The following is a 20,927-nucleotide window of genomic DNA, read 5'->3' as shown; positions in this document are numbered from 1 at the left end:
TGAAGTAGACCCATAACCTAGGTTATGGTGGATCTTGTGTTCTAAGTTGCATAGTAGCTGACTAAGCTCATTTGAGTTTTGAGCGTTTGAAAGTGCAACTGAAGAGTTATTCCATATGGATGGTAGAACTGTTTTGGCTTGAATTTACCTAAGAGCCGGGATCAATTGCATGTTAATGCAAGACCCATGTTTTTTATGTTAAGATGTTAAAACACCTTTGTGAGGATTTTGAGAACTAAATTAGTATTTAGTTTGCATAATAGACAAGGATGGAACAGAAGCCTAGATTGTTTTGAAAGGCTGTATAAAAAAGTAGATCCAACTCGATCTGTGGTTTATGATTGATGTATGTTTGTCATAACATTGTCTTTAGTTGGAGGATGTGGGACCTGGAGTGTTCTGCTTGTTTTGTGTATTTTTACACTTTTTACTACCAGGTTTCCACCGCACCCCCTTCATCAATAGATTTTAATGCTTATATTTGTGGCATTGATGCCTTCTCTCAGGGCCTCTTTTCAGGTATATAATACTATTTAATATTTACAATGGGCATATTTTATCCTTAGATTTGCCAGCATTTGAGGCTTTCCTTCTGCTCTGGAAAGGATTATGTGTTTTATGCCATGAGGCATGGATGAGATCTGAAGAGAAACCTGAGATCCAACGTAGTCTGTCTCTAACCCCTAGTTTAGTGGGTTTGTTGATCAGCTAGGTCAGAGTGCTCATTCCTACCTCCTGAAGACTAATTAGTACACTTTTGTCCAGATAGAACCAGCCAGATGTTCTCTGGTAAGATGAACTGCTTCATTTTTCAAACAGGGTAGCATGTCTTTCAGATCTTAGGAAAATTTCTTCAGCTTCAAGTCCATTCTGCTAAAGTGAAAGGCCAAACTTGAAAATAAGTACTCCCAGTTCTCTGATGCTGTATGACTGCATTGGCTGCCTTGGTACCAGCATAGTGTGGCAAACCTTGCACAATTTGATAGATATTCCATATTAATTTTACCTGGGGCTTCTTTTTCTATAAGCAAAGCTCTTGGAGAATCACCTTGTTTGGGATGGCAGACTACTACTGCGTGTCATTTGATGGCTGGGGTGGTAAATCAGCATGCCGGAGGACATGAAGTACTCTTCATGCCCCCTTTGCCTCTGTGTGACAGGAGAGCAGGAGTATAGATTTTCTAAATGTAGAGATGCTAAAATGATGAGTTTTGAGCTTTTTCCTTTGCTTCCTTCCAGTTTTGTGTAATGAACCATCCAGATTTATCTACTTGCTACAAATAAATGCAGTGCAGGTTCAAGTTAATTCAAGTAAATTTTTTGTCTTTTCCACCTCTTCTCCCCTCTAGGCCCCCCAGAAAGGACCAGTCTAGATAGAAGAGGCCTGAAGTACTTTCTCTTCTTTTCTTTTAGTAAAAGAGTTATGTGGGTCCTTGGTGAAGCAGGACAGAAGGACAGCTTCTGAAAACTGAAGGTCCTTAAGGGCTGTGCAGCAAAACCCTGGGTGCACTAATGGACCTTAAGGGCCCTGACCAGCCTCTTCTGGGTCCTCCATGTGGCTGACCCAAGAGACCTCTCAGCTGAGGCCTGGGTCTTCAGTCCCTGCCTGAGCTATATCCCAGGTGTCCTAATGTCTATCTCCACCAGAGCCATGCCATTGACTGGCTGTGGACCCCATTGATTCAGACATTCTAGTTTGAGTTTGCACCTGCCTTATCACCTTGGTCCTACCTAATGATCACGGAACAGTGCCTGACTCATGGTTACCTTCACCAGACCTGATCCTGACTCCCAAGCTGTGAATCATCTTCCTGGCTTGACCTAAGATTTACATGATCACCATGAACTTAGCTGATGATCTGGACTCTTGGTTGAAATCTGACTATCACCTCTGGGTCTGCCTTGCTTGCCTTACTTAGGGACTGTGGGGATGGCCATATCATTGTGCTTTGCTCTCTGCCCCTCAGGGAGCAGCCACCCTTTGGTGATCCCTGACACTGTGCTTGGTTGGGATCTTTTTTGTTGTGCCTAAAGATAGCTCATCATACTGGCTTAGGATTTTTCTGGTGGCAGTTCTGGCCTGCATAGCAGTTCAGAAATCGTCAGTATAGGCAATGGTTTTGTACAGTAGTGTTTTCGTGATTCTGCTACACAGAAAGAAGCCTGAGGGTATGTTCAGGAGCTCAGAACCTTTTCTTACTCCTCTATGTCTGTTTAGCTTCTGACCTCACCTCTCTTTAGAGCAGTATGTGCAGCATTGGCTCATTAGGACATTGACAATGGCTGTATGATCCACTTTGGCTCTCTGTAGCCTCTGTGCCAGTCTTTTCTGTACCTTCTCAGAAATTTGTCTCAAAAGGTGGTGCTTTAACAGGGGTCAACATGTCATATTTTTGGGACACACTACGGAGGTCCTGTTGATGTATGCCGGGAGCTAAAGATTCTGCTGCAGCTGTTTCCTCGTACAGGGACTACATGAATGGAACTCGGACGTGCAGAAAAGATCAGGTTTAGAAGTATGATAGTCGCAAACTGCAAGCGGCTCAGGAAAGAAGTTGTTTGCATCATGTAACTTGCTGCATGCTTCCTTCTGTTCTGCAGTGAGGCTGGAATGCCATTGCTACCTCTGACTTGTGGCTAGCTGAGATCAGCTTCACATGCTTCCAGTAATCCTGTGCATGGTCCTCTGTGGATTGGGTAGGGTGCTGGCAGCACCTTTAGACCATTTCATCACGGAGGAGTGTCTCTCTTGCTGTCACCTGTGTAAATGAGTTATGTTAGTTCTCTGGCCTAGTATCGTAAGTCATGATCCATTCAGTAACTTCTTCAGAGCAATCATACACTACCCTGTGAGTAGACAGATTTTCCTCCAGACAGGTTCGTGACACTAAGATTTGGTGGAACATGTATCACAGTGAATTGTAGAATCACAGAATGGTTTGGGTTGGATGGGGCTTTAAAGATCATCTATTTCCAACCTGCCTGCCATGGGCAGGAGCAGTCATCATGTCTGTTTCACATCTGTTCACTTAGAGGCCTGTACTCTTCATGGACTCTACAGGACTTGCAAACGTGTTTCCACATTTTCTGTAGGTCACCACATTGGCTGCTAAACTGTTTGCTGTTACACAGCTTTGAAATGTTTCTGTCCTGTGGTTGTCCAGTCAGATCAATGTCTGAGGAGAAATGCCTTTTCATATCCCTCTGCTGAAAAATGGACAGTGATGTGCTTATTCAAGCAGCCTGGTCAGTGGTCTTCAAAGCTGAATGCTGCCATCAGTATTTTGAAACTTAACTGTGGGATATATATGATATCTCTCAATCAAGCTTTGGATACTCAGATGTGTGCATACCATTTGGTCATCAGGGACTGAATAAATGAGTTGTCATTTCTGAGAGACAATAAAGCTGTGAATATAGAAATAACCATATGTGAAAGGAAATTCACTTCTGGTGGTTCCCCCTGTCCAGTTCTTCCAAACTGCTGTGGATGAACTAAGCACATGTGAAGTTCAAGCTAACTTCTTCCAAAAGTTGGACTGTCCAATAACATGCTTTTGTTATCCAAGCCCACAAGAAATAGCACCAGTCTTATGTAAAAACTAGTCTGTGTCTGTGTTCCTGGCGTGCTTCTGCAGCTGTAGAGACTGCACTCTTTAGTAAAACCTGTGGTTATTGGATGAGTAAAATGAGATGTAACAGTGCCTTGCGGTGATAGTTCTGGGTAGCTCAGCTGAGTAGTTTAAAGGTGACTGCCCTGAGCCAAGAGCCTCAAAAAATTGTGAGCTGTGCAGAATGATACACAACTTTATGTAAGCTGTGTGGGTCAGCAGTTGAGAGGTGTTACCAGACCAGCACTTGTTTCAAATACCTGTTGCATTATTACCATCAATTTTGGTTGATAGCCAGGTTCAGTGATACACCACCATGATTTGTGCTGATACGAGAGTATGGCTTTACCCATCCACAGTGTTGTAAGAAAAAGCTTGTGTAAATGATGCATGAATTTTTGTCATATCTGGATCTTTTGTATATTTTCATGTCAAATTTAATCACGTTACATTTTCTTTACCACAACAAAGCCTAACAAAGGACAAAAGAAAATTTAAGAATGTGTAACCCATAGTATATGGAACTTTCTATAAATCCTATAGAGGTGGTTGGTTGCTTGCTTGCTTGCTTGGTTTTCTCCTTCCAGAGAAGTCTTAGGATCTGGATTGTGCAATGCATCCTATCTTAAGGGTTCTGTGCCTTACAGCTGTAGTGAAAGACGATTGTTTAGCCTTCTTCCCCTAGTGTCTGCCACTCTAGGAGGAAATTACATGGTGGTCTCATCTTTCCTTCCTGTTTTCTAATGCCTTTATATTGACCGTCACCTGGTCACATCACATGTTCTAAATGTCTGTATGTTTCTGATGAGTTCCAAATATGACTGATTCAAGGGGTTTCAACTTCATTCTTCAGGCTTTGATAAGTGCAATTAAACCACTGTTCTTTTACCTCCTTCCTTTTGTCTGAGGGTTGACTGCTTGTCATGGTGCATATGTTTGTGCTTTTTAATCAAAGACAGAACTTACTGTATGCTTGCCTCCATTTTTTTCCTTAATTTTATATCAGAGTTTTATGTCAGCCATGAAATTAACCCAGTATTTTCCACTACCTTCAAGCATCTAGAAATTTGTGTATACTTTACAACCTAAAATTCTGAAGGGCTTTTCTAGACATTTGTAGAACATATGTAGTATTAACCAGTAAGCCTTTGCTCTGATGATTATGTAAGTGTTCATTTGCATATAGTGTGATATGCTTTGTCATATATTAAAGTGTTCTCTCAACTTCTTAATGACATGAATAAAGAGGGATCTTTGAACTTAATATCTTTAGCTTCCAGCTGAAATATATTTTGAATGGTCACTGAAAGTAAAAATGTAAATTTTGACTGTTTTCTGAGTTTGGTAATGTGTTCTAAAAGTAATATTACTGTGGTATACCTTTGGCTTCTATGTCCACTTCCTTTTGATCTAATGAGGACAGTATTGCTTGGGGCAATCAAATAATTGTAAGCTTTCTTTGTTCCTCAAGAGAGGGGGTAGAGTTTCACATTATAGGAGACAGCTAACATTCCATCGATTTTTGTGATGTCATTTTTGCTTCTTACATCTTGGATCTGTCATTTCTGGCTTGCTGCAGACTCGGGCAGTCATTTCATGTCAGTTAAACTCAAGTTTATGTTTTTTAGTTTTCAGGAAAGGAGAAAAATTCCCTGAATAGCAGAATGTCTCTTTTTTTTTTTTGAAGTTTAAGACTTAACATTGGAAACCCAGTGATACAGATATTATTTACTTGTTATTCAGAGAGGAAAGTCACTAACAGAGGCAATTATGCATAACACTTTCTTTTGCCATTCTTAGAAATTCAAGGGACTGGCATGAATACATCTGTTTGGAACTTTGAGAAAATTCAGATGTGGATGCAAAACTCACAGTTCAATCTCTAAGGCTGCAAAACTGGAATAGCAAATTAGGGAATTTGTATTCAGAGCTCAGCTCTGCTACTTAGATCTATGTCTATTTAAAAGTGATTTGTGAATGCCTAAAAAAAATATCTAGGAACTTTGAGGAAAAAGGGAGGTACTGAGTACTTCAAAATTGCAAAGGTAAGAGAGATTTGACACATAAAAGTACATTTCAATCAATTTCTATTTGTTTTCGTCTTTTAGAGCTTCCCTTTCAAACTACTCTGGCTCTCACTCTGACACTTTCTACATAAACTGTTCTGCTGATGTTACATCTGCAACAGAACTGCATAGGAACATGGTATCAACTCACTGCAATTTGCATAGAAGTGCAAATTTGTTACATTTAAAGAAGTTATAAAATTAAAATACTTAAAACCATGTGGTTTTGGTAATAGTGAATTGGAAGCAGCTCACAGTCTTTTTATAGTCTTGACTGTGCTCAAATCAGAGTTCCCTCGTTGATGTGACATGATTATATGTTATGATTACAAGTGTTAACCTTTCAAAATAGAATGTTCAGTTTCTTCTTTTAAATACCAAATGCTTATAGGTATAATACTTGCTGATATTTGTTCACTGACAGTCTCGCTTGTTTTCAAACCTCACATATTTAAAGTTGTGGAGTGTTAGATTGATGTTTCTTTTCACTCAAATGTCATATTCATCAACTGTATTGTGCTAGCAGATTGTTAAACAGACAAGGTGACTTGCAGAGTGACAGTGTAGTGATGTGATGTCCCAAACCATTAAAATACAGTAATGACGTGTTTTTTTCCTTTTGTTCAATGAGTTTTTGCAATGCAGTGGTTTTTCTGTAAAACACAGGTGAGAAGGTTTCTGAGTAGATCTGTTGCTTGGAGAAAATCCTAGTTAATGAATAACAAAACATGGAATTCAGTTGCAACTTCCCAGATAGTTGAGAAATGCCAAAGACTTAGGAAGAACTAATGTAACTGTATTTTGTAATGAGAAAAAGATATATTATGCTGTAGCAAAAATGAAACTACGTGATGTATTTTACTTTCTTACATAATCAGTTTTGCAGGATAATTTTTTTAAGGTATAGTAAAAAGTATTTTATGATTTTACTTAAACAGCCTCCCAAGAATACCACAAAAAAGGAAGGAACTTCTGCTTAACATTGTATCAACTCAAATGTCTTTCTCAACTTATCAAACTCTTTTTATTAATGGAAGAAAAAATTGAAGAGCTCTCTGTGGAAATTCTATTGGTGCCTTCATTTATGGAGAGGAGTAAGAATGTTCAAGGTAATGAAAGCTTTTCCTTATTTATTGATTCTACTTTATGCAAAAGGATAATTTTAAATGGTTTTCAACATTACCTACATTATGTCATCATCTTTTGTAAACAAGTGTATTGCCATATCCACTAAAAAACTTTTTGAAATATGCAGATTTACATTTGAGCACAATGACCTGTGGAAAAGAACTGATAGTGTTGTGTAAAGTTGTGATGTATGGTAGCTACTGTTAGAGAATTATAATGAAAAACTATCAAACACTGTAACATAATTTCTGATATTGAATTATCTATAAAATCCTGTGTTTTGTGTAGGACAAAACAACGCATGGAGCCTAAATTCCTTGAAACTGTGACTGTTTCTGAACTTGGCCTTGAAAGCTGCCTTTTTCGAGGGAGAACACTGACTTGAACATACATATGCAACTAAATGTTTTAGTACATTGCCCTGCTTTAACATACAGCTCTCACTAATATGTACTGTCTTTACTATTGTGCTTATCCCACTGGCTTCAGTGAGTATTTTGTAGAAGTAGGCTCTACATAATAAACTGCATCACAATCAAGCCTCAGGTCTGCATTTGCTTTAGATTCCAAGCTCACTTACTTTTTCATTTAATTGCATTCATGTCATATGACAAGAACACAAAGTCCTGAAAATTCAGGTGAATAATACCTTCCAGGTCACAGTATGTTCATAAATGTTCTTCTGCTCTGCTACTTCTGCCAGTAGAGAGACTCCAGGTCACCAGAGAGCAAGTGATTTCAAGAGCTTTGATTGTATTGCAGGAAACGATCAGACCAGAAATGAGGCCAGGCTGCTCAGGGAGAGGGGATAGGTGGAGTCAAATACTTGGTATCTCTGTAGTCAAGCTGCAGGCTGAGAAGAAAGGTGTTTTGGGAATGTAGTCTCAGAATGCTAAATTGATAAAAAATAATAATAATTAAAAGATTAAATAAAATTTGTAAGGCACACATTTTGTTGGTGGATTCTTCATCTGAAATACTGACACTCTGAAATAAAGAAATACAGGTTAACCTATGTATTTTTAGAATATACATCAAAGCTCAAATAAAATTTGCATTCAAGTTCCATTTTTGCTATTGGTTTCAATGTATTCCTTCAATCTCTCAGTTCTACTAATTCTCAAGAAATGTTAACCTATTATACACTATGTTTTATGTTTTGTGGCATTGATACTACATAGAGGTGTTGCAGTAAACTTCCTATAGGGGTAGTGTGGAGGATAGGGCATACATTCATTAAGGGTAATTTTAAGCATTCTTTTTATTTGTATATTCTGTGATAAAATGTAAAAAATTGAAGAACTCTTGAATGGGAAATTTCTTTGACATGTTTTAACTAACTATACTCTGAGACATGTGATCTCCAATAATTCAGATAACTTAATGATTTCAATGCTAAGAAGAAAGATTTTGCTTTCCAGGAGTGTATTTAGCACTTTATCCTACAGGCATTTCTCCAAGCTTAATTACTTTCAGAACTGTTTCTCAGAAGTGTGTTAAGCCTTCTTCGAGGAATATTCTTTTAGCTAGCTAATCATGTCTAAAGCAAGTCAGTTCTTCAATGGTACCTCTACTTAAATTTGAATGGGAAGTATTACTATATCTTGTTGTAGGAGTCAGTCTTCTGGGTAGAAGGCCTGTTCTAAAGAAAACATAAAATTGCTTTTACACTGAAACATAGTTGAAGGTAAAACTTTCACAGGTGGATGTTATTGAAGTCCTCAAACATACCTTTGTTTTCAGTGTTGCTATTCTGATCAGGTGGTTATACTTACAAAACTTTGCTCAGTTATATCAGTTTCTGGATAGTATATGAAGACGAGATACGGCCAGAGAAATTTAAAAAAAAAAAAAAAGTCTGACTAGAAGAAGGGTTTATTTGTGTTATTTTTGTTACTTTCACTTCATATTGTCAGAAATCTCAAATCTAGTGATGAAGTGAAAGATGATTTGATATGGGAGAATGTGAGCAATGTTCCCAGTAGTTCCAGGTTCTGTTAATTATCAAAAGGGATTTAAGATTTTCTCTGTTAATGTCCTTTATTGAGCTGATAATCTTATTTTTTTCACTGATGAAGACTAAGTTTTCATAAGAAGGATTGATTAGAATCCTTGCTTTATTTTCATCAAAATGCATTATAATACGTGACTGGAAAATTTAACGGCTCTCCTCTGTACTTATTTAGAAACCTTCTTCCTAGAAATCTTGTTTAATTTAACAGAATCTAGAGTGCAGATCTGTCCAAAGCAGCTTTAAATTAACTAGGGTACCAGTAGCAGGTTTACAATGCAGTGCAGGCTGCGGAACCAACCTAAGCAGCAGAGCAAATTAGCCCGGACTGAACCATGTGCTGCTGTTGCTAGACAGTTACCTGTACTCTCTCTCACTGGTTTAAAGCTAGGTTGGGTGTACCCAAACTGTCACTGCAGTGTAGGCATATCCCAAGTATCAGTGCTGTGAGAGTAGTACTGTGACAAATTAAGGGAAGCTGGCCAATTCATAAAAGGTAGGCTAATACCCAAGTGAGTGAAAGTTTCCCTAGGCATCACATAGACTGGAACCTTGCACTTGCTTCCTTTTCTTTTTGGTTGCTTTTAGTATTCACGGGAGCCTTTTTATCTATGTAAGTCATGCAGAGATGCAACAAAAATAATGTTTTTTCATGTGCTTGTGTCAAGTGTTGCGTTTATGTGTATAGCTGTTTCAATGGCAGTTTGAGTTGATTTTTGTTCAGCATATTCCCTAGTACTTCGATCTTGATATATAGAACATGTGTAAAGTTCCATCAGAAACAAAGTAGTTCTTTGGATGGTTCCTCTTTTAATTTTTTTTTTTTTTGTCCCAAAGATGGCATCTGAGTTTTATCTAAACCAGACGGTTTCTTGGCCCTCATTTTTCCCTAAACCCAGCGATGACAAAGAGCAATGGCTGCATAAATTGGATGTAAGAAGAACACTTAGGGTTTATCACAGAAGAATCAAAGATTTCATATCTTCTGACAGATTGTTTGTACTCTTAGGGGGTCTTAAGAGGGGTCAAACGGCTTCTAAGAGTTCCTTAGCTAGATGGTTAAGGGATTGTATTAGGGAGGCGTATGTAGTTAAGGGTAAAGAGGCTCCCAGGGTTTGTAAAGCTCATTACACTAGGACTATAGCTGCTTCTTGGGCGGAGAGGTCGAAGGCTTCCACATTGGAAATTTGCAAGGTGGCCACCTGGGCTTCTCTTCATACTTTTTCATTGCATTATTGCTTGGATGTAGTCTCTTCTGCGGATTCTGCTTTTGGTAGGAGGTTGCTTGTGAACCAAAAAAAGAACAGTGAAGAAAAGAAAGACATGTAGTTCACAGTTCTAGCTGGCAACAAGACAAGTTTCTTTGCAGTGTGCACAATGGAATCCTATGAAGACCAATTTAGGCGGTTGAAAATAGATGTTAGAGGGAAGTACTGCCTACCAGTGTTCTCTGATGGTAACCCCATGGCAGACAATAGCACCAAAGGAAACAGTGAACCAGAGTGAACTCTGTAGGGAGATGGATGTAGAGAGTTTTTTTAGGTGATACGGATAGTTCTCCGGGTTCAGTTTGAGAGTTCTGTATCCAGCATCTTCTGGAATATAATCAGGATCATCATTTTCCTGAGTTGTTTTGCACAGATTGAAAAAAATTTCTATGAATTGCATTTTCCACTCTAACTTCTTTTCACTATTCTCCATCCAGTTCTTCCTGGTTTTATTTTTTGGCTTTCCCTTACCAGACCTAACTTAGCATGTATTCCTTAGTGAGCAGTATGTACATGCCAAGTTTTGTGCTTCATTGCGAGTTACATTAGCATTACCTAAGCACAATCTAAAAAAAAAATAAATGTGGTATAAATACACATTTTATCTAGTGCCAGTGTAGTGTTCAAGTTTTCTCTTAAATAAAAGGAGAAAATAATGAAGAAGTTTTCCAACAAATAAATGATGACGTGATTTCATTGCATCTCTGAACTTTAGTGTGGCATCTGGACAAGACTGCTACTCTACCTTTCTGAAGAAAGATATCCATATTTCTTCAAACATTTACAGAACACTTATTCTTAGTGTTGCATAACCCCACTTTGTTCCACTACAAGCAATAGGTTTCAGAAAATTGAAGAAGTAACCACATTCTGTTTTTTCTTGACCAGATGTTTAACCCTTTCTTCTGCAGGGTTAAACAAGACCCTATCTTGTCATGCCTACTGTGATGAGATCGTCTACTTCACTATTTACATTCAGTTGAAATTCCTGAAATGTTCTGACATACCTAGTACATGCAGCATCACAGGAGTTACTCTCTTTGAAGGAATCTGGAACATTCAGCTGCAGTCAGGGGTTAAGTAAGAGTTTTTGGTTTAGGATTCTGCCAAATTGCATTCTCTTCCCATCTTTAAGGTAGATTTCTCTTCCCTCTGGCTTTTCAGAAGCCTCTTGTTGAGACTTTAAAAAAATCAAAAACTTCTAACGTACTTTCATCTGTCTCTCACTTTTTTTTTTTTTTCCCCCATTCCAGTGAGAAAGGTGAACTTCGGACAGATCAGATAATGAGTACCAAGAAAAGCTTTTTCCAGTGGAGCTCTTTGAAAACACTGTGGGCAAAGTTGTCACGCCCTTAGGTTTACAAGCTTTGTCTCAGAGGACTGGGAAGATTTGCAAAGGTCTTTCCTTCACAGCATAAGAAGAAATCCTTTACTCTATATCCATTTTTGGAAAGTGTAATGAAAGGAACATGAAGTCAAATTTATGAGGTGCATCTTCTTAATGGACTTTTGAAGTTGTAACAAATCAAGAAAGGAAGGTGTGATTTTTGCTTTGGTCTCAAAGAAAAATGTTCAGGTAGCTTCTTTAAGAAATATGTAGGTTGAAGAGATCAATCCAAACTGAAGATGGAATTTACACTAGGAGAGAGTTTGATTTCGGATGTATGTTTTCTGTATGTGTGTTATGCAGTTTGCTCAGTATAGTACAACAAATAAAAAGTCCATTATTGAAGAAAGAAAGCAGAAGGGGTTTTAATCTACAGATAATCAAATATTTTTGTTTCTTCTGCTTATTTATATTTGTGGTGGAGTGTTATTTCCCATTTCTGCAAGACATAATATTTCCAGTAGAGTTTCAATAAAAGTTCTGGCTGAGCTGGCTGAATCCAACTAGTAAGCAGCTTTGATTGTGCTGTTACCTTATTCACAGTTAGTGAGCTGTCATACAAAACATTTCCTTGATGCTTTGCTATACTGTGCTGCACGCAAGATGATGTCACAATGACTGTTCTTATGACCCTAAATACTATGAAAAGAACAGGAAAGGTGTGGAATTCTGTAGAAAAAATAATTTAATAGAACTTCTTATAAGGAAGAAAAATAATTATGTTAACAATACAAGAGGTCTCATTGTCATCATTATTACAAAACCAGAAAAATACTGAATTGGAGAAAGAATAAATTACAGTGAAGACAAAGGGGATATAGGCAAAAAGATTAGCTTTAAACAGAATAATCCCAGAGAAATTTTAATACACATAAGGAGGGTTGGCTGAAGAGTTTTGATTATAAGTGAAGCACTTGATTTAATTTGGTTTTGAATATTTACTGGCAATGATTCAAGCTGCCTGGCTGGTAAACTGAAGGAAGTACACAAAATATGAGCAGTTTATCAAGTTTGTGGAACATACAGCAAGGACTTGTGATTAATCCAGTCTTCCTTAATAACAAAGAAGGTTGCAGGGGTAGAATGTACTCTGGAAAGGGGAGCAAGTATGAAAAACAGACTTTTCCTTCATTCTCCATCTTCTCCTGTCATGACATTTGCTGCTTTCTGCACCCTTTCTGGAAATTCTCTCCTCTAAGCAGCCATATAAGAAGGATCGCATACATTTCTGTTTGTGCAAATGGAATCTGAGGTTTGGAGTTTGGGAGAAGAGAGGAATCAAAGAATTAGTGCAGCAAACTATGTCTGTCTTGGTAGTGATGCTTCCTCCATCCCATTGTCTGCCTTCCTGTCTGCAATGGCAAACTAATTTGGGCTGAGTAGCTTCACTACAGCAGCTGTACCAGTCTCCTAATAAAGCTGCACTTGTTATTTCCCATGGGAGTTTGCTGATTAGGGCAAGACTGTCAGAAGACCCATGAAGAAGTAGCAGGACAGGGGGAGGGCAGTCTGGTATGTGTCTCCGTGGAAGTAATGTTTGAGAGGAAGGCTGTGGTGTCATTTGAAGTGCAGAGGCTTTGCAGGGGCTGTGTCCAGCGTGCAATGATCAATGAAGAGTGTGAAGGGAGCCCTTGCTAGCTGGAGGTTAAACTGGAGAAGATTGAGGCCAATTTTACCTACATGGAATTTGGGAAGAGTAAAAACTTGCAAAACCAAAGGAACTCAGTAAAAGATAGGAGACTTGACCCTAAGGCTTCTTTGGGAAGACCAGAAAAGGTTTTATATATGTGTGAGCCTGCATGCGCATAGATATAGGGCAAGAGTGCCCTGGCAGTTAGTTAGAAAAGGAAGTGGGGAGATCTAGTAGAACCTGTTAATTTAAAAATGGAGGAACATTTAAAATGGCTGATGCTGGCGGAATCATCATGTGGCTCTTTTGCCTCTGGTCCTGGAGGCAGAAATCTACCATCAGCTCGATACCTGTTTATCTCACATATGAGTTCTTAACAGGTAAGGCAGCAATTACACAAATACAGAAGGATTTTAGTTTAAATGTTAAAGATTTTCTTTAAAGTCTTGATATAAAAAATTACAATAGCTGATCTAAGTAGTGACAGCAAGAGGATGTGAATATATAGATACTCAGTTGTGCTTATAGTTAGAATCAGATGTTTTATCTACAAAAAAGGAGAAATGAGGGAAATTTGAGGTTAAAAGCACAGAATAGAGAAAAGGGAAAATACCCAGTCATTTAGGGTTTCTTTTTAAATTCTTCAGTAATTTCTGAAGAAAACTGCAGGTAAGCTTATCATAAAATACATTAAAACATATTGAAAAAAGCAGTAAGTTTATGATGCTGTCTGTAATGAATGCTGATCAGGGACCTAGATGACCTGCTTAGTCTTTCCTGTTCTATAGTCTACCATTTTATTTTTCGTTTTTTCCAGCTCAAATCTGTTTTTCCCCTAACATCTTTTGAAAATGTAAACAAAAACAGCACTAGAGGGAAAAAAAAAAAAACAAAACCAAAAACCAGCCAAACCCCTTGAAGCTTTAGAATGCTGTATAGGTGTATGAAAACTGGACTGTTCATTTTCGGAGGGTGAATTGTTTAGGGGAAAGATAAAATCCAGTTTGGGCATATGAAATCCTATGTATATGCAAATGCTGGGTATTTCATGGAAAGAGAAAACCTCTTTAAACCTTTGCCATGTGTACTATCAGTAGGTTCAGGTGACTGAAGACCTATAAATTTATGCTTAGAAGATGATCTTTAACAATGCTTGAAGGCACCTAATCATTTAAAATTTACTGCTTTTAATTTCACAAGATGCATTAAATAAGGACTGTCTGCAGCTGTGCTGTTTACCAGCTTTATGCTAGGAGGCAGATATTAGAAGTACCATATTGTTTGGTTCTATTCTCATTTTCCTTTTGAAGCACAGACTCACAGACTCACAGAATGGTTGAGTTTGAAGGGACCTTTGTAGGTAATCTGGTCCAACAACCCCTGCTCAGGCAGGGCCATGCACAGCCAGTTGCCCAGGATCATCTCCGAACAGCTTTTGAATATCTCCAAGGATGGAGACTCCACAGCCTCTCTGAACAACATGTTCTAGTGCTCAGTCACCCTCACAGTAAAAAAAGTGTTTCCTGATATTCAGAGGGAACTTGCTCTGTTTCCATCTGTGCCTGTTGCCTCTTGTCCTGTCACTGGGCACCACTGTGTAAAGCCTGGATCTGTTGTTTTTGCCCCCTCCCTCAGGTACTTGTATACATTACTGTCATCCCTGCCTGAGCCTTCCATTCTCCAAGCTAAACAGTCCCAGTACTCTCAGCCTTTCCTCATAGGAGAGGTGCTCTGCTCCCTTAATCATCTTCATCACCCTTCGTTAGATGCTCTCCAGTATGTCCATGTCTCTCTTGTACTGAGTAGCCCAGAACTGGACACAGCACTCCCCAGTGCTGCATCGAGAGGAAGGATCACCTCCCTTGACCTGCTGGCAATGTTTTGTCTGATGCAGCCCAGGATACCATTAGCCTTCTTTGCTGGCTCATGTTCAACTGGGTGTCCAACTGGATCCCCAGGTCCTTTTTATGCAAAGCTGCTTTCAGCTGGGTGGCCCCCAGCATATATCGGTGCCTGGGTTTGTTTCTCCCCAGGTGCAGAACTTTGCATTTCTCCATGTTGAACTTGATGAGGTTTTTGTGTGCCGATTTCTTCAGCCTGTTGAGGTCCCTCTGGATGGCAATGTGACCCTCAAGAAGAGTATCAGCCACTCTTCACAGTTTGGTGTCTGCTGCAGACCTGCTGAGAGTACACTTTGCCCTCTCATCCAGATCATTAATGAAAATGTTAAACAGGACTGGACCTGAGATAGACCACTAGTTACTGATCTCCAATTTGACTTTCTGCCACTGATCACCATGCTCAAGCCTGGCTATTCAGCCAGTTCTCAACTCACCTCACTGTCTGCTTATCCAGCCCATACATCAAGAGCTCGCCTGTGGCTTGTCCCATAACAAGATCTTAGGGGAGACAGTGTCCAAGGCATTACTGAAGTCCAGGTAGACAACATCCACTGCTCTCCCCTCATCTACCAGGCCAGTCATTTCTTGTAGTAGCTTATCAAGTTGGCCAAGCATGACTTCCCCTTGATGAAACCATGCCGAGTACTCCTGATTATTCTTTTGTCCATAATGTGCCTGGAAGTGGTTTTCAGGATTAGCTGCTCTGTCACCTTCCCAGGGATTGAGGTGAGGTTGACTTAGGTCTGAGATGCCTTGATTCCTTCTTCCTGTCCTTCTTGAAGACAGGAGTGACATTTGCTTTCTTCCAGTCTTTGGACTATTCTCCCAGTTGCCATGATTGATCAAAGTTTATTGGGAGTGTCCTCGCAATGACATCTGCCAGCTCCCTCAGCACTTATGGGTGCATCCCATCAGGGCCCATGGACTTACATATGTCCAGTTTGCTGAAGTATTCCCAGACCAAATCCTCTTCCACCAAGGGCGCATCTTCCTTGCTCCAGCCTTACCCCCAGTCTCTGGGAAATGGGATTTCCCAAAGGCGGGTCTTGCTAGTAAAGACTAAGGCAAACAAGGCATCTAGTACCTCAGCCTTTTTCATGTCTGTGTAACCCGGTTCCCAATCTCATTGAGCAATGGGTCCACATTTTTCTTGGTCTTCCATTTGTCACCTGTGTACTTACAGAAACCCTTCCTGTTGTCTTTTGCATCCCTGGCCAGATTTAGTTGCATTTAGACTTTATCTTCCTAACTTCATCTTTGGATGTTCAGGTATTGTTTCAGTTTTCCTTTCAGGTTGCCCATCCTTGCTTCCACCCTCTGTATTCATATGTGTTTGAGGTTAGCTAGGAGCTCCTTGTTCATCCATGCAGACCTCCTGGCATTTTTTTTTCCAACTCCCTTGAGCTTGGAGGAGGTGATCCTGGAATATTTACGAGCTTTCTTGGGCCCCATTTCCATCAATGGCTTTATCCCATGGAACTCTTCCGATCAGACCTTTGAAGAGGCTAATACAGGCTTTTCTGAAGGCCAGGGTTGTGAGCTTGCTTTCCACCCTCCTTCCTGCCCTTTGGATCCTGAAATCCCCCATCTCATGGTCATTGCAGGCAAGGCTGGCTTTGATCCTTACATCTCCACTGATCCCCTTCTTCTTAGTGAGTATGAGATCCAGCAAAGCACCTATCCTTGTTGGCTCCTCTGACACTTGGAGGAGGAAGGTACCATTAATGCATACCCAGCACCTCCTGGGTTGCTTGAAACACTGATGGAAGTGATATCTACCCCAGGTAGTGGTTTGTCCTTGTCAAAACTGGGGCAATATTCCCATTACTCCCAAGATTTATGAGTGAGCTTTCTACCAGCCCTTCTTAAGGAGCTTCACTTGTTCTTGTTCCCGTCACCATTGTTTTGCTTATAATAACTGTACTAATTAACTGTCTTTTTATTCTTATCATACTGGCGTTTCCAAATAAGTAAAAACAAAAAAAATACATTAGTGTGCAATTCATATAATTTATTGAACAAAGAATAGAAATTAATTTCTACACAGCTGTTCTAACGTTATCTGTTCTCCCTAGGAACAGGTGACTGCACAATCAGTATAGAAATGAATTAATGACAAAAGAAACTATATTTTACACATTACATGTGCGTTTGTATAAAATATGAATACAATGGGATGTGGATTTCATCATGTTATATAAAAGGAGCTGTGTATAACCTGAATTTGACTTTACCATAACATTAGTATTCCCCTACATGTTGTTGAGGGTTTTTTTATGCTTCATATTGATATATCAGAAGGTGTTTTAGGCTGCTGACTTTTCTACAGAATTAATCTTAACTTTGATCCCTTTTATCATACTGTGCAGGAGTTCTGAAGAAAGCTAGTGGGGAGCTTTTAATAGGAGAAACTGGAGCAAATGAAACCAGTGTGCTTCCTGAACAGTTACTTCAGGTAGAAGAGGTGAGTATGAAAAGAGTCTTACACTTTGTAGGGGATTTTCTTTTGTCTGTGTCTCCAGTGTAGTCTTTCACCATGTTCATTATAAACACCTATTGCCATAGTTTCATTATTTAGCTACTGCAATTAATTTTTGGAGCAGTTAAGATGGAATAAAATCTTACAGTATTCATGAAGAAGTGGTTGTTATTTAAGTTTTAATAACAAAATGGATTTAACATCAGAAGTATAAGATATCTCAGAACAAAACAGTAAAAATGCTAAAATATGATAGTTTTCTTCAGTGTTAAATATATTCTCAAGTACAGCAGAATCTTAAAAAATCTGTCAGGTTCTTAACATTTGATCATAATGATGCTTCCTATAGGGATAAGTACTCACACAATGTCCAGTTTCTTTGATGCCAACAAACTACTGTGTAGTAAGCACTATGCTTTGTAGAATGTATGTATAAGATTTAAGTTTTAGTCTGGGTCCCATTTACTACTAAACAGATTTTTATTGTTGAGTTTATGGGACCTAAATGCTGTGTAATGAGTCCGCTATTTTGTGATAGTGGAATTTAATTTCCTAATAGCTCAACTGTAATGCTGAAATGACTTTTTAAAATGTGCTTTGAATCAGTTTGTGAAACGAATATTCCTATATTTTATAGTTTACAAAGAACAATATTTTGAGAAGATTGAGCTTTACTTGACCCAAGGTCAAAAAAAATTAAAAAAGGAGAGAGTGCAAGAATGGGTGCCTGTGGGCGCTGTCTCTGTGCTCACTGGGGTTGGGTGCTGGGAGTGGGGAAAAGGAAAGGAAGGAGGAGGCATCTTCTAGACTGAAGTAACCTGGAAGGGATTAACTCGTAGCGCTTCTTCGTCTTCCAAGTTATTATTGTAACTGCAGCTTCCTAGGAATCCTTCTTTTCTTTTCTCCTGCTATGCCCTCATGGTGGGGATCTTTACTATACATCTTATGCTGTTAAAGTATTCCTCTTGGTGCAATTCTCAGTTGGCCACTTCTGGTAAGGTTTGTCTGCTGTATGTCATGTGAGCAATGCAAAGTAAGATTAGTGGAAAAGTAATGATGTCCTACTGTGTCTCCTTCTCACAACTGTTATGCTTCAGATAACTTCAGAAGTCTCTGTTTATAGAAGGCTGGCAGCTGATGTAAACCGTAGTGAAAGCCAGCATTGGCTAAAAGCAAGAAATCTCTATTTAAACATTTTAATATTTGCTAAAACGAGCTCTTGAGAAGTGAAATCCAGTTTGGCTGTGTTAAAACCAGCTTCCCTACATGTTTTCCATTAATATTCATGGTTAGTAACTTCCAGTTGTTACCTTACTGTGAAAATTATTACAGGGTATCAATTGCTGGATTATTTGTTAAAATATTGAAAATGGTTGTAAAAGTATTTTCCTTTGTTAAATAGATTCTGTTAAAGATTAAAAATAACGTGAAGATGAAGCATGGCTTTTAAAAAGCAGTCTTGTTTAAACAGGGGGTTTTGTAAATTTATTTCTTAAAAATTTGACGACAAATTTAATAGTTAACATGTGTTCATTTTTGTTGAGTGTATGTACTGCTTTTAATATGATTTCAAGGCAAGCAGAGTATATTTTAAGTTATTAAAATTAATTTCAAAAGGTGATGGTGTCCTTTAATTACATAAGTTTGCATATGTTTCAGACAATAATAACACTGAATAATGAATTTGGGTTGATTTAACACAAATATGTATTTCAGCCTATTTTACTGAATTTTGGCTGGAGAAATGCATTTAAAGACCTGTGTTCTTCTGTGGCGCACTGTGTAACAATAGCAATCGAGGATTTTTCAACTAAAATTCTTCAACATGAGCAGAAAGAAGAGTTTTCAGCTGCAGGCTATGCAATGAGTCTTGTAAACAACCAGCAAATGAGGGAGTCATGCGGAGCAGTCCAACAGGAGGAGCAACCAAAACGAATTGCTAAGGCAGGTATCAAAAGATCTGAAGTTTGAGGGGAGACAGAATGCCAGGGCTGTTCGCCATCTACACTTTGAAGTACTTACAGTACCATTAATATTCTATTTCTTATATAAATGGAATTAAGAAGAAAGTGAGAGGCATTACAATATGAGACTGAACAGAGCTTTATACAATGGCCCATAGTCTATACTTGAAAGAATTAACTTTTAAACTTCGCTGGCATTCTCTTTTTCATCCAAAAAGTTCTAAAACATTCTGATTTGTATCTGCTCTGTTACCAAGTGTCTCGATGGGAAAATGCTGAAAGCTTTGAAGCATAGCTATAAAGGGATTTCCTGTATTCATATCCTTAGACATGCCATTTAACTAATCAGCATAACCAATAATACGGCCATATTATAGTTCTTTGATTTGGCTGAAAGGTCATTTATGACAACTAATTAAATTGGTTTTCTAAGGGAATATGTGTTGGAAAGTTCTTTTATTAAGTAAGCTTTGCAACTGTTCTGGCAAATTTGGAATGCTCCTAATAAATGTTTGCTTAAAATAACACATAAGCTTTTGGGAGATAATTTTAGAAAGATCAATGTATGAATTTACTAAGAGATGACAAGTTTGTTTTTTCAGTATTAAATTCAGTATTAAGAAATGTGTTTGTATATTTTTCAAAATAGATTAGTTTAGAAAATTATCTTTGTTTACAGGGAATTAACCTTATCCTTTGTATGCACATCTAATGAAGTCATAAACAAAATTAAGGCATTACTAGCTTAAGATGGTTTTGGGTTTTTTCTCCCCAATATGTATTATGCAGCTTTAAAGCAAGGAATGAAATAATAATTCATTTACTGTAGATAAACGTTTCTTCCCTATATAACAGAATGAAATGTTTGTAAAGCTGATCTAATGTATTTATGTTTTATGCCAGTTTCATTATTCAAGAATCTGGCCCTAGCGTGTGTAAATTAAACAGCGCTGCCAGAATACAAATAACTTGATGGCACATTTATTTCTCTCAGTTTTGTTCTGACATCATGGAAGAACTTGACACATTGCTTCCACTGGCTCTGGCATGCAGAGATGATTCTCTTCAGGAAATTAGAGCAAACTTTGTAGAGGCCTGCAGCAAAGTGGCAACAGCTGTCCTGGCAAGACTAGAGGAGAAAAGCAAAGACGTCCCCTCCAAGGCTCCCCTGCAAGACTTGTATGCTGCCCTTTCCACAGCAATATACATCTTTCAGCATTTTACAATGTATAGCAATTTAATGAGAGAAACAAGCAAAAAGTGAGTCCCGCTTACTTATAATGGTTTAATTCAAATATAAATAATACAGGACCTCATTCCATTTTGGTGATACAGTGTGGTGGTATTTTTCCAAATTGCATCATATTTTTTAGCACATGCACTGCATGAACTATTTATGGAAAGACCTGAATCAAAACTATTGATAATCTAAAGCAGCCATTACAAAACAAATTATTTATGTTTAAGATCTGCGTTTGATTT

The 20,927-nt window shown here is 38.4% G+C and overlaps 1 protein-coding gene across 2 annotated transcripts in view; it reads left to right on the top strand.

Annotated features, from left to right (window-relative positions):
* Positions 1 to 20,927, top strand: part of KIAA0825 (KIAA0825 ortholog) — a 252,855-nt gene that overhangs the window by 66,362 nt on the left and 165,566 nt on the right. For both annotated transcript variants that reach the window (XM_056325815.1, XM_056325816.1), the window contains 4 exons: positions 6,616 to 6,786; positions 17,372 to 17,466; positions 19,198 to 19,425; positions 20,440 to 20,705. In XM_056325815.1, the coding sequence (XP_056181790.1) occupies positions 6,616 to 6,786; positions 17,372 to 17,466; positions 19,198 to 19,425; positions 20,440 to 20,705 (760 nt within the window). The remainder of the gene's footprint in view (positions 1 to 6,615; positions 6,787 to 17,371; positions 17,467 to 19,197; positions 19,426 to 20,439; positions 20,706 to 20,927) is intronic.

This window comes from Falco biarmicus, chromosome Z (genome assembly GCF_023638135.1).
Source record: "Falco biarmicus isolate bFalBia1 chromosome Z, bFalBia1.pri, whole genome shotgun sequence".
Lineage (NCBI taxonomy): Eukaryota > Metazoa > Chordata > Aves > Falconiformes > Falconidae > Falco > Falco biarmicus.
This window is presented reverse-complemented; position numbering and strand designations above follow the sequence as displayed.